This window comes from Etheostoma spectabile, chromosome 13 (genome assembly GCF_008692095.1).
Source record: "Etheostoma spectabile isolate EspeVRDwgs_2016 chromosome 13, UIUC_Espe_1.0, whole genome shotgun sequence".
Lineage (NCBI taxonomy): Eukaryota > Metazoa > Chordata > Actinopteri > Perciformes > Percidae > Etheostoma > Etheostoma spectabile.
In genome coordinates, this window is record NC_045745.1 from 15,772,976 (window position 1) to 15,786,609 (window position 13,634).

Below are 13,634 nucleotides of genomic sequence, written 5' to 3' on the forward strand. Positions count from 1 at the left end.
GTGTGGGTGTTTGTGCTATATTCCCCCAGGAGTTACCATGAAACAGTGTGTAATTAGGTTTTCACTCGCCCCTCTGTGTCTTCGGTTTTGTTTGTGTTTGTGTGTCCAGTCCCTCCAGTGATCCTGGTCTATCCAGAGACGCAGGCCCAGGAGCCCGGCGTATCTGCCAGCCTCCACTGCCACGCAGACGGCATCCCAAATCCCAAACTCGTCTGGCTGAAGAACGGCATGGACCTGCTGCCCAGATCCTCCAAACAGCTCTCTCTCATAGGTGAGGAATTTTTCATTATTTTGGGAAGTGTTGTCAGCATAGAATGTGTTATAGCAAATACTGTATGTCACATCTCGTAGGTGCAGTGTTTTTCAATTGCAATGTTATGTACCAACTGCACTGCAGTATGCTAGCACTGCAGGAAACCTTTTTAAACTAACACAGTGTATGTGGACAATGAAAACAAAGCTTGAAAATCAAGCTGGTGTTCTGTCAAACTCACTTATTTTGTATTAAAACCTCTGCGGTATAATTGTGTTGTGCATTCCTTTCATTTGCATTCCATACCAAGGTGATAAAACCAAGATTGTGGTCACCCTCTGCAACCTTTTTGTTGAGCTTTGACAAAATAAATGTTATTCTTTAGAAGTAAATGAAAAGGAAGATAAATAAAATAAAATGAAATGTACTGTGTGTTAGGGGATGGCAGCTACTTATCCTGTCTGGAAGGTTTTTTTTTTTTAAAGACACTCTCAATATAAGAGAGAAGGAGCAGAGTGGAGTCTAACTTTTCTTTTTATGGCCTAGTTCTCATTAAGGAAGAGTTTATTGGCTGTGTGTGGGTCATTACCTGTAGTAATAGCCTGTTATCAACCCTCAGATACTCAAACATGGGAGGTTCTGCAAGGTTCACCAACACATAAACACTACAGAGGGCAATGGCAAGGGGCAGGAGTCCTACTTAGTTATTTGCGCTTTATTAAAAACATTCAGTTAACTGAAAATACAAAAGTAGATTAAGTAGTTAACATTTTTAATCTAGCCATGAAGCTGTCCATGGTGCTTAAACTACTGTTCTCTGCTTGATATTCCCTGTTGTTTAGATTGTCATAGAACAAACCTCTTAACACAACTACAGGGATACCTTGACATGTGACATTATAGATCGTTTTCTGACCCATATGCTGTGGGAAGAAGGCTCAACACATTTTCCTCATTACTACAATGAAATCCCTCGTTAATGAAGGGCAATGGGTGGCTGCAAGCTACGCTTGTGGCTGTGTTTAGTGAAAACTGTGAGCTAAATTCTTCTTGACTGGTTTAGTAGGCCACAAAGGAAAACATCTGAAATCTCATGAAGGCAACTTACAACACGTCAAATAGGATCATAGACAGATTGTCATGACTATTGCCCTAGGGTGCAGTGAGCAGTCTCTGCCAGCTCTCCCAGGCATTGAGCGCACAATAGCACAAGGTCCAGTAACCTACAAACACCATGTATATAATGGTGCTAATTTGATAATAATTTTGCTGCATTGCATTGCTGACACAAAGCATCAAATAATGTAAAAGTCAAATAACTTTGATCCTGTCTCTATTTTAGCTAAGCTGTTTTTGTTTTTTTATTTAACACTGAAGGATGTTGAAGTGACTGTGGACACTTGACTCCCTACCTTGAAAGAGCAATCTGGAAATACCTGGCTCGTCACTGGAGCTGCTAAATGCCCCCACTATGTTCACCTGCTAGTTCCTAAATCTGTCTTTGTTTGATGTGAAGCAGGTAGTCTACAGTGTGTGCACAAAGCATTTAGAGCTGAAAACAACTGCCTGTTTCAGCCAAAAACAATGCTTAGTGTGAACCGTGTATGAACCAAACAGTTGCAGGCCAAAAAACTAAAACAATTGGCTGAAAGATGCCATGAACCGTTGTAGCGCTATGACAAACTGCGTAGTTTGAAATGGAAGTAAATTATCTGTTGATTTAATCCTTTTCACTTGCAAATAGTCTTGTGATCCATTGTTAATATGAAAATATTGATTATAGCCCCATTGATTCCTGGGCACAGGCACATGCTACATTTGCAGTAGTAAGCCCATGGGTAGGAGTTAGGAAGACTTAAAGTCCTGATTTAGGGGGAAAAAACATTCAAAATCCCTGTCATCACAAACTGCTACAAGCTTGCAAAATAAGGATAAAAAGCTAATTTAATGAGTGGTTGATTCAGTGGTTTTTAATACGAATTGATCAGAACATAATTATAAATTAGAAGTAATTAAAGTGGTGTCTAATTCTAAGCAGGCCTGCTTTAAGGCACTTTTCACATCAAAGCATTTCACACTTTTCCCTGATAAAAGAGAATTATTATCAGAATCCGAAAGACACTAATGTGAAAAGCTTTGCGTCAACTCCTTTAAAGTGTTATTTTACAACCCAGTAGTCATAAGTTAGAAGTTAGAGATCATTTTAAACCTAAAAAAGGAACAACCTGTTTTTGTTTTGTTTTTTGCAAGCTTTGGCTTAATTACTGTTTGATGCAGGTTTGTTCCTTTAGGACGAGAAACAATTACAGTATGTTAGCTTTACATTTTAACAGGTAGGAAAGAATACATTTAACAGGATGGAGAAACCGAGAGTGGTAGAGTGTGAATGTTCTAGAAGTTCATAACTGCTATTGATACTTCAAGAGATGTACAGAAAGGGATAAAATCTGAAGTTTTCTTTTATGTTCACAGCACCACTGTGACACCCAACGTCATTCACTCCCCCCATGCAGTAGAGTGTGTGTTGTTCAATGTAGAGCTACATACAGTACAGGAAGGATCACAGTGCAGCTGTACATCACAGAGATTGATGCTGCAGTAAACATCAGAGAGTCTGCCTCAGACGATAACCTCCATGTCCTAACATCCACCTCTTTTCTATTGCTCCTCACCTGTCGCTTCCATCTTATGTCACTTGCAGCTGCCACTTGAGGCAAACAATGCAGCATTGAATAGTATGTGGGGGAAATATGTGTGAAGCTAGGCTTTCGAAGTAAAATGTAAGACATTTAAAGTATTAATTATGTTGACGTAAAAGATGTTGATACTTAATCACACAAGATTAAGCATTATTTGCACCCAAAACAAATCTGAAATGTACCTTAAGCAAAACATGATATATGTGTGCCCTTGCTGTCGTTTATTTTCTCAGATTTTTATCACATAGCCAGACAAGCTTCTTTTTTTTTTCACGATTATTTTTTGGGATTTTTGGCCTTTAATTTTTTGACAGGACAGCTAGGTGAGAAAGGGGGAAGACATGCAGGGAATTGTCACAGGTCGGATTCAAACTCTGGACCTCTGCATCAAGGCATAAACAAAAAAAAAGTACATGTGCATCTGCTTTACCACTGAGCCAACCTGGCCACCCACACAAGCTCTTTTTATTGCTTGGTTTGGTTCTGAACATTTCTTGCTATTTTGTGTGTGGCATCCATATGGATATACAACCACAGTTTGGCATAATATTTTGCAGTTTTTGTTAGATTACTCCTACACACATACAGGACTCGGGTTCAACAGCATTTATCACAGCAGAGATCAAGTATTAAAGTACATTTGAATGGGCGGCCTGATAGCCGGTCATATGTAGAGGTTTACTCCTTGATGCAGCGGGCCCAGGTTTGACTCAGACCCTTTGCTGCATGTCATTCTCTCTCCCCTTTCATATCTTCAAAAAATATAAAGACCGAAAATGCCCAAAAAATATCTTTTTAAAAAAAAAGGTAGATTTGAATGTATTTATTTGGGTAGCTATATTTAGGTTTAGCTTTTTAGTTGAACTAAACATCAAAAGAGTAAAATTCAAAGGACTCTAAAGCTGAATGTTTTTTTTGTTTTTGTTTTCATGTTTACCTTTCTTATCAAAAAGAGCAATATACTTTTCAGTTAGTCTGCTCCAGATATTCTGTGTGCATCTGAGGGTGATTATGAGTTTCACTCAGATAAACTAAACTGACAGAGTAGAGCCGCAACAATTGATTGATTAATCAATTAGTTGTCCACTTTTAAATTAATCGCCAACTATTTTGATAATCAGTTAGTTGGTTTCAGTAGTTTTTTTAAGACAAAAGTAAAAATTCCTTGATTCCAGCTTGTTAAATGTAAATATTTTATAGTTTCTTCACTGCTCTGTGACAATGAACTGAATATCTTTGAGTTGTGGACAAAACAAGACATTTTAGGACCTCATCTTGGGCGTTTTAGCAACACTGATCCACATTTTTCACCATTTTATGACATTTTATAAATTAAACAACTAATCGAGTAATCAAGAAAATAATCAACACATCACTATGAAAATTATTGTTAGTTGCAGCCCTATGACAGAGTCAACAGTCTAGAGTCTGGAAGAATCCACGCCAGAAATATTTAATGGGAAGATTTGTATTGTTAATGCATTTTTTTCAAACATATATGTAGTGTACTCCATAATGATTTAAAACAATTCAGCAACAGCAAACATTTTTCTTTTGTTTCTTCTCTTCCTGTAGCAAATGGTAGTGAGCTCTTTCTTGGCAGCGTCCGGTACGAGGACACCGGCGCCTATACCTGCATTGCCAAGAACGAGGTGGGAGTGGACGAGGATATTTCCTCTCTGTTTGTTGAAGACTCAGCCAAGAAGACCCGTAAGTCATTGTCAAATTTCAACTTTTACACTGTACAATGTTAAAAAAGAAAAGAAGTCCTCACACCTCTGTTTGCAGAAAGACATTTTGTATGCTGGCGTAAAGTTAGACACAAGTGTAAGCAGTATTGAAGTGATGTAAGTTACACAAAGACATAACTTTTTTATAGTAATGCTGGGATCAGAGGACTCAATACCAGTTTGATATTGTCCCATCCCAACTGAGGTGGGCATTTTGGAGCCAAAAATAAAGTCAGGCAGCACAGTTGCTCATTTTATGCCATGTTTTATAGCGGGGGCCAAGCACTAAAATCACATATTTTATGCTTCTTTGATATTTGATTGATATTTGATTTCATTAGATTGCATCATTGTGAAGAGTTAACCACTGCCACCTACAAAGAACCTTTTGGGCCAGTTGAAATCAAACAGAATAATCAATGACTTATGAGTGATCTCTTGATTTAGGAGGAAATATGCTCAGCAGTGAGGAACACTTTGTATATGTCAAATATGTTTAGTTTTGTCTTGTCTTGGCATGGCACGAGAGAAATCACCCCTTCTGTTTCTTGGAAGATATTCATCTTTTTTCACAAGGTGATTTAATGTTTTACCCCTGTTCCCCCCACCCCACCCCTTTTTTCGTTTCTATTGCTCGATGGCTGAATCTGCAGTTGCAAACATTCTGTGGAGAGAAGAAGGTAATACATTACATTACTCAAAACGCTTTTGTGCTCTTGTGAATAAGAAAATGTGGTGGGCATGTTTGTAGCTCTTCAGGGCACGCAGCTGGATTACTACACTTTCCAAGGGGTTTGTGGTACTGTCTAGAAGAATCACAAAGTTGTTTTCTCCCCAGCAAAACTTTAATTTAAAAATCTTGCTTTCTTCTGTGCATGCCCAAGGTGTTTCATCCTTTTGCTGGAGTGCTTTCTAATCTGTTTCTTAGATCACCTGGGGAGTAAACACTTACATAGAAGTGTGAATTTTATGCATTTCGCAGGTAATACCCCAAACCCAGTGTGGTGGCTACAAGGAAACAACATCGTGGTTTTCAGCAGTATACAAATCCATCCTGTCTTTATACTATATATATTCAACCACATCAGCACGGCCACAAGTACAGTTTTACTACTGCACTGGAAAACCTACTGTGGTTTAGAGTGCAATACAAACACAATCTGTTTTTTATACTGTACATTATCATCACATCATGTTTACCACTGAACCTAAAGATAACGGCATGGTTTAGAATACAGTTTAAGCATTTGAATTGTTTGTGAGCACTCATCAGCACTCTGGGTTGCATCATTAACACAGTGTGGTTTGTGTGTAAGGAAGTGCATGTTTGTGTGTCTGTGTTCATACATGGATTGCATGCATGTATATGTTTTCTGTTTTTATGACAATGTCTTTCTCTTGTGGACTATATTTATCTCACTGCCAGTTTGGGCAAGTTACTTCCAAAATGTATTACATTATAGATTACTAGTTACTCTCATTTGAGAGTAATTAGTTAAATTATAGCAGTACTGTCTGAACTGTAAAGCGTTACACTACTTTTGCATTTTGAGTTACTTTCACCAAAATAACAGCGGAGGTTTGACTTGGTAGCTAGCTTGTGAATGTCACGACCATATCAATAAAGTCTCTTCTTTATCCATTTTAATACATCATAGATTATTCATAATATTTTGTATCATTAATATGAATATGCAAAGAAACTACAGCTATAAAAATATATAAGTAAAACATGCAATAGGCGAGAAGGAGAATGAAAATTCTCTATTAAAAGTACCTTACAGTTGTTGTAAAATGTTTGTTTAAAGCACTTGAATAATAAATTCATGCCTTGCCTTGCCTTGTTTAGTTAAAAACCGTCTAAAGGAAATGGTCAATTGTAGCACGACTAATACTCATTTACATTATTTACAGTACTTTATTTACAGCTATGTGAAAAGGTACACAACTTTAATGTTTTTAATTTAGAGTAATTTAGTTTAACTGCAAACCGTCACAGGAAGGGCTTTTATTTTGAAGTAGGCTCAGAAGATGTTTGTTGTGTACTCTTGCTAGCTTACTGAGATGACGCTAGATGCAAAACATATCTGTCCGCTCACTTTCTTGTTTTTCAACCTGCAACATATGGAACAGTAAATTGTCACAGTAAAAAACAAGCGTTCATCATTCCAAGCCATTCCACTGCAGGCATAGTGACCCTCTACGGCTGATAAAATGCAATGATATTAAGTGTAGCGAACCTAAACATTAATTCCCGACATGTTGATATCTGTCAGCAGCTCGGACACACTGATGTCCACGCTGACGTACTGTCATCTGTTGGGACACAGATTTTGTCCGCATCGTCTCAGGCGCTGGCTCTGACCACAGCTCTCTCAACAGAGATGGGACAGCTCGCTTCAACGTATTGTAATAACTCCAGAAAATAATATCCATCTTGCAAATCTATCTGCAGTCACCTTGACTATAGAATACAGCAGCAGGAAATAACAGGGGTGTTGGTGAATTCTTAAAAAAACAAAACACCACTAAATGTTCCTTTAAAATGCGTTGTAACTTGCGTTACTGAGATTGTAATGAGTATAATATTACCTAAATTTAATTAGTATTGTGTTATATTTCTGCGTTACAGCAAAAGAATACTCTACTGTAATTGTGTTACTTTTGTAACCCCTGTCCCACCTGATGTCCCATCAGACTGACAAATCAATCAATCATGATCATAGTCTATGCATACTGCAAGTGTGTTTATGCGCTTCTGCTTATCATCTCTGCTCATGTGATGTATTCCTGACAGCAGTAATAGCTTGTTGCTTATCCAAATTCTTCAACATCAGACTCTGATACTTCCTAACTCATCAGCAGCTGTTTACATAACAAGATGTGAAATGTTTTGTCATACAGACAGTACCTTTTAATGCGATGCTTCTTGCGACCGTATGTTGTGGACATGTTGCTGACAGGGCCTTTTGTAGGCATTGTCAAAAAGGCTTGCAGCCACACACTGCCCATATCCACACACAACGCAATAGCATGTTTAACAGGAGTTCTCCAGCAGGAAAATTGAAATGCCCATCACAAATGTCAGATAAAATGGGAGCAGGATTTTCTGCTGTTTTTAAACGTTTGTCAACACTTTTTTGTCTTCCTGTCTTCTCTTCCAGGGTTGAGTGTGGGGAATATGTTCTATGTGTTTTCTGATGAGGGCATCACTGTTCTTCAGCCAAGTGAATGTGAGATACGCAGACACATGAAGCGGACAGAAAGGATTGTTGCTACCTATGTAAGTGCACATTACCTTTTTTTTTTGCTCCTGTTATTTTTATAATGGAATAGATTCAACAAGATTTAAAAAAATGGCCATGTCAGGTAAAGAGTAGCCTATATTTTAGTTTTAAATTTCCTCCATATGTTACTAAATACATTTCAGGATGGCAGCGTTTGTAACTGCTGAGCTGATCAAATCAAAAAAATCAAATTATGTTCAAGGCAGAATGATGTCACTTAGTTTTTACTTTAAGGCAGGCACTCACACTGTCATGACACATCAGGTACACTGCAAAGAGCATCTTACTCCCCATTCAGTAATAGGTCTTAATTAGGTTGTTGTACCATAATCCAAACAAGCCAGGTACCAGGTGTTCTTCAATAGGACAATTATCCATTAGAATCTTAAGGTTTTTTCCTAAATATATCTTATTATATTCTATAGTTATTCAGTAGAGTTTCATTGTGAAAGGAAATTCAGAAAAATGAAGGCCATCGTTCCTTTTCCTCCTCTTCCTGTTCGCATATTTAGGCTCCTCACCTTACTAATGTAACGGGATTACTTGTGTCCATTAGTCAACAACTCGGACCAATAGACTGTGTATAGTCTCTACTACAGACCCTGAGGTTTTTAATCCCCTGGAGCACATCCCCCTCCCAGAGCAATGGGTTTTGGATTGTAAAGGTTGCTTGTTCCTCTGAGGGATTTGGGTTTTACAGGACCCTGTAATTGTATTAGAGATCAATACAAACTCAATAAGCCATGTGTTAGCCAGTTCCTGCTGTAAACAGCACTTTCTCCACTTTTGTGAGAGGAGGTGGAAACTCTAACATAACCTGTGTGTGTGTGTGTGTGTGTGTGTGTGTGTGTGTGTGTGTGTGTGTGTGTGGTGTGTGTGTGTGTTGTGCGCGCATAAATGTGTTGTCAGCAAAGACGGCAGGCTACAGGACCTGTAGAAGTGATTTGTTACTTGAATCAGTTGTGGTTTATGAATTTGGTGCTTCAAATTGATGAAAAATGTCATTATGACTATTATTAGTAGCATCAATAAGAACAGTATTATTGGAATAAAGCATGCAGTGCTAATGACATCTGTATGCACCTTTTGGTTGGACTGAGTTGTATGGTTGAAATCAATATTATTGTATCAATAGTTGGTCCTTTTTAAATCAAGGCTTAACACATAGACTTAAACCTTTTATTAAATGTAATTGGGGCTATTTATTCATATCATGCGCTGCGCTGTGTTTTTTACTCTCCTGCTTAACCTTTTCATCTTATTTTTATCTTCTACTTTGCTATTTGTTGATCCTATTTATATGCCACTTTATTTTGTCTTGTCTTTCTATGTAAAGCCCTTTGAATTACCTTGTTGTTGTTTGAAGGTGCGTTACAAATAAACTTGCCTTGACGAGAATATCTTTTTCCAATATAAATATATATCCCAATAAGTGCATTTAGTAATCAAATTAGTTTACTGACAGAAAATTAATCAAACAATTTCAAAAGATCCATTGTTTTTTTGTCATTTGTCAAGTAAAGGTGAGGATTTGTATTTCTTTCAGTTTTAAACTATTATTGATATTTTTCATCTTTGGCTTTTTGACAAAACAAGGCTCTGTTTTGTCTGTTCTGTCTTGGGCTCTGAATTTTTAATTGTATGGACTAAACATTTAATTGAATTCATAGTTAACAGATAAATCAACAATGAAAAAAGCTGCAACTTCCAGCTGTCACCATATAAAAGTATTTTGTAAACTGATCCAATGATGTCATCACATCGGACGGACACAATCTACACAAAGCGCTGCCAGAAAAGAGCCGGAGAATTATTAGGGACACATCACATCCAGCTCACCCCCTGCTCGTACACAAAAAACTGTACATATAATCTTAGGCACAAGCGAGCGGGACAGCATCATCACAAAGACAACACGATTTTATAGAGCTTCTTTCCAGCTGCAGTGAGACTTTTGGCCAAAACAAAATGAAATATTTGCTGTGTGTAACGTAACATATCTGGCAATACACCTGTGCATCTTATATTTACTTATTTTTTAATATAACCTGCACTTTAATATCTATATAAGGGTTGTCTTTAGGGGCCAAGGGCAATATGCATTTATATTTTTTGCAATTTAGGAATGCAATTATTTATTTTTATTGGTACTTTTTACTAGTTTTGTGAAATTTTATTTATTTATAATGTAAATGCTTTGTGTGTCTTTTTAAACTCAACTTGACTCTGAGTAAACTACTGCACAAGAGTTCCTATGTGTGAAAACACAAATGGCAAATAAAGTTCTTGATTCTGGATTCTTGATTCATCATCACAATGCAATTCAAATGAGCGTAGATAACCCAACATTTTGAATTATTTTTCAGAGTAAGATCCATCATACTGCTGATCTATGACACATCAGGAAGTCTTGCCAACCTTTTCCTCCCTCTGTTGCTCTCTTCCTCCTCCCATCATCCTCTCTGTTCTCTGTTGGTTCTTCTCAGGAGGAGATGTGCCCTAAAGGTGAGGGGGTGTCACCTCAGCACTGCGTGTGGTCCTCAGCAGTTAACATCAGGGATAAGTACATCTACGTGACGCAGCCCCTCCTGAGCCGACTGCTGGTTGTTGATATTCAAGCACAGAAGGTGGTGCAGGTGGGTGGAGCAGATTTCAGGCCTGTCAAACACACCAAAGTCCCAGAGCATCTGAGAAATTATTCATCTATAAGTTTATGACTGATGTTACGAAACTTATGTATAAAACTTAGTCTACTGGCAAAGTAAAGTGTTGACAGAAGTAGCTTTCACTGGTTAAAATGACGAACAATATCAACTGTCAGCTCAGCGAGTAACTTGGTGACAGAAAGTCACGCATGTCTGTTGTCTGTTTAAAGTGCTCTCTGCTGCCGGTGTCTGTGCTCATCCAAAGATCATTTGAAGGAAGAACCGCCACTCTAGCTGATTGTTTCACATTAGTTTCAGGAGTCTCATCCTCCCAGTTAAACTTTCATTCACATCCTATCAATAATTTAAGCTTTTTATCAAGCGCTGATGAACAATAGGTTTAAGTAGGCTACAGCTGTTATTTCAGTAGATTCATATTTAATTAACATAAGTATTAGCATAAGTAAATAAGTGCTCTTAATGTGCCCTGTATCGGCTGATATCAGTGTTATTTTTTTTGGAGTATCTTCAAAAAAAACTTAGATCTTTGTCTAACTACGTTAGCATTTTCAGATTATAAATTACATTAGAAAAAGCTCTGCTCAAAATGACACGTCAGAATCAGAAAGCCTTTATTTTCGGATTTAGTTGTGGCACTCTGGTGCATAAAACATTTAATAAAAAAAGTTTTATTTAAAAAAAAACAACATAAAAACACAAGACAAAGAACATTCAGTAGTATAAAAAAACAAGAAATAGATAAATATAAAAGTATTTAAAGGGCAGCAAGTGGATTGCAGTATGGCAGTGACAGTCTGTCACGCTTCTTCCGGAAGTCCAATATCATCTCCTTTGTTTTATTGGTGTTCAATGTAAGGCTGTTTACTGAACATCGTTTGATAACCTCTGTACCTCGTCCCTATACGCAGACTCATCTCCCCCCGAGAAAAACCCGATGATGGTTGTGTCGACAATGATATTGAACGAGTGGGCTGGTGCTCATCTACTGTGAGGAATTACCTTACTGTGAAAGCTTGTCATGGATGCTACTATACCAGACTTTAGGGTAACATTAGTGGCTTTGTTCTGCTCTTTATTGGATTTTGGGAGGTTTACACTTTTGTAACTGCAGCCAAACTCTTTATCAGGGACAGGATTATGTTTACAGATTGGTTGGTTCTCATCCTCTGTCTTTTTCGGGTAAAGTGAAACAAACTATTTGAAAATACAAACAGTGAAGCATGAACTTGACTTCTGTGTTACTTGTCCGAGTTTGTTTTTCTACACAAAGAATACATTTTAAACTCAAAACACATCCAGTCGATACAGTACATCCATGCAGCAAGTGTTTGGCTACATTTCAAACAGCATCACCAGTGTTAGGTGCATTCGATTTAACTTGCCACGCTTTTGAACTGCCACCAATGTAAGACCACATGCAAGGTAAAATAAATCAAATGCACCTCAAGCGCCTGATACAATATGGTGCCCAGGTGGGTGCTCGCTGCCTCGCCATTCATCTTGCCTGTAACGGCTGTTTAGAGACTGAATCCCTCAGGGGTTCTTCCCAGGGTCAACATCATTTATATTGAGGTACGGGAAAGAGGAAATAGGCCTAACTCAAGGAGAAGGAGGTGGGAGGGGAGAAGTGAGATAAGTGAAAGTCTGAGTAGAGAGAATGAGAGCAACACCAGGTAGCAGTGGAAAACTGTCATTATAAACCTGTGACTTGACCTTGTTATCAGTTTAAGGTTTAAAGTGATATTTCTTTTGAGGGGCTTTTGGCCTTTTAATTTATAGGACAGATGAAGATAGGAAAAAGGGTTAGAGAGACGGGGGATGACATCCAGCAAAGGGCCACTGGTCAGACTCAAACCTGGGCCACTGCGGTAAGGACTGAGCCTTGGTACATTGGGTGAACGCTCAACAAGGTGAGCTTATAAGGCGCCCCAAAAAGTTATTTAACACTTCACTTTTATCAATAATTATTATTATTTGAGAAGTTTTGTTTTAAAAATGACAAGATGTCAACATAATAAGAGATATTAGCTCCACTTGTTTTAATTAAAACCAGACTATATGCACTAGGACTGACTTTTAACAGTCAGAAATATGATCACAAGCAAAAGGAAAATAACGTGTTGTGAAATAGGCCTAATAAGAGGAGAAACAAAGGTGTTATTGCACATAAGATGTTCTTACAACTTTTAAAGTTTAGATTGTGACCTTTGGTGTTTTGTGGCTCACCAGTTGCCCAATTTTTTTTTATCTCCCTCCCTCCAACACTATTGAACGTCATTCCTTCCCTCTATCACCCTATCGTCCGCTTGCCTTTCCCCCTCTTTCTCTCTTGAAGACACTCCCTGCCCTTTAGGTGCAGAAGGTTAATGCATTCTCCCCTTTTTTCTTTTCTGCTCTTTTTCTGTTATTTCAAAGCTATTTTTTTTTACAAAGCACATTGGTAGCCGGCTTTCAACAAAGGCCTTCAAAGCAAGAGAGAAGATGTCAGACAACAATTAATGCACTTTATCTATTGACAGAAAGAATGCAGGAACAAAACAATTGTTTGTTTTTTTAATGGTAAAGTCAGAATGTTGCGCTTATTATCCTCACAGAGGTAACCAAACGTACGAACACTAGATTTCTGTATTTTCAAAAAGATGACAATCAACACTGTCCTTTACAAGTGTGAGATTAAAGTAGCAAGATTTATTCATAGAAATACACCCAACTTAAGTGTCTGTACGCATAAACTTGGACTGTAACAAAGTAGAAAGTGTTGTTGCTGCTGGTATAAAACACAAGATATGTCTCCTAAATAGTAACTCCATCTAGAAAAAAGCAGAAATTTTGATCCTAGAGAAGCACAGATTGACGATTGTTTACTATTCTTGGGTCCTTTATCAACCCAAGCTTTTGTTGAAAAGTTGCCTTGTGCACCTTTAAAAATCCTTCATACTTTTCATGATTTTCAGCAGACACTAGATTGCAGCCGGGATTAAATTGTTAATGTGTGGCAC

General features: G+C 37.8%; 1 protein-coding gene across 2 annotated transcripts in view; it reads left to right on the forward strand.

The window, feature by feature from the left end:
- The window catches only part of fstl4 (follistatin-like 4), a 209,683-nt gene that overhangs the window by 181,467 nt on the left and 14,582 nt on the right, over window positions 1-13,634 (forward strand). For both annotated transcript variants that reach the window (XM_032533495.1, XM_032533496.1), the window contains exons 9-13: window positions 110-271; window positions 4,528-4,662; window positions 5,336-5,362; window positions 7,847-7,965; window positions 10,456-10,605. In XM_032533495.1, coding sequence (XP_032389386.1) covers window positions 110-271; window positions 4,528-4,662; window positions 5,336-5,362; window positions 7,847-7,965; window positions 10,456-10,605 — 593 coding nt within the window. The remainder of the gene's footprint in view (window positions 1-109; window positions 272-4,527; window positions 4,663-5,335; window positions 5,363-7,846; window positions 7,966-10,455; window positions 10,606-13,634) is intronic.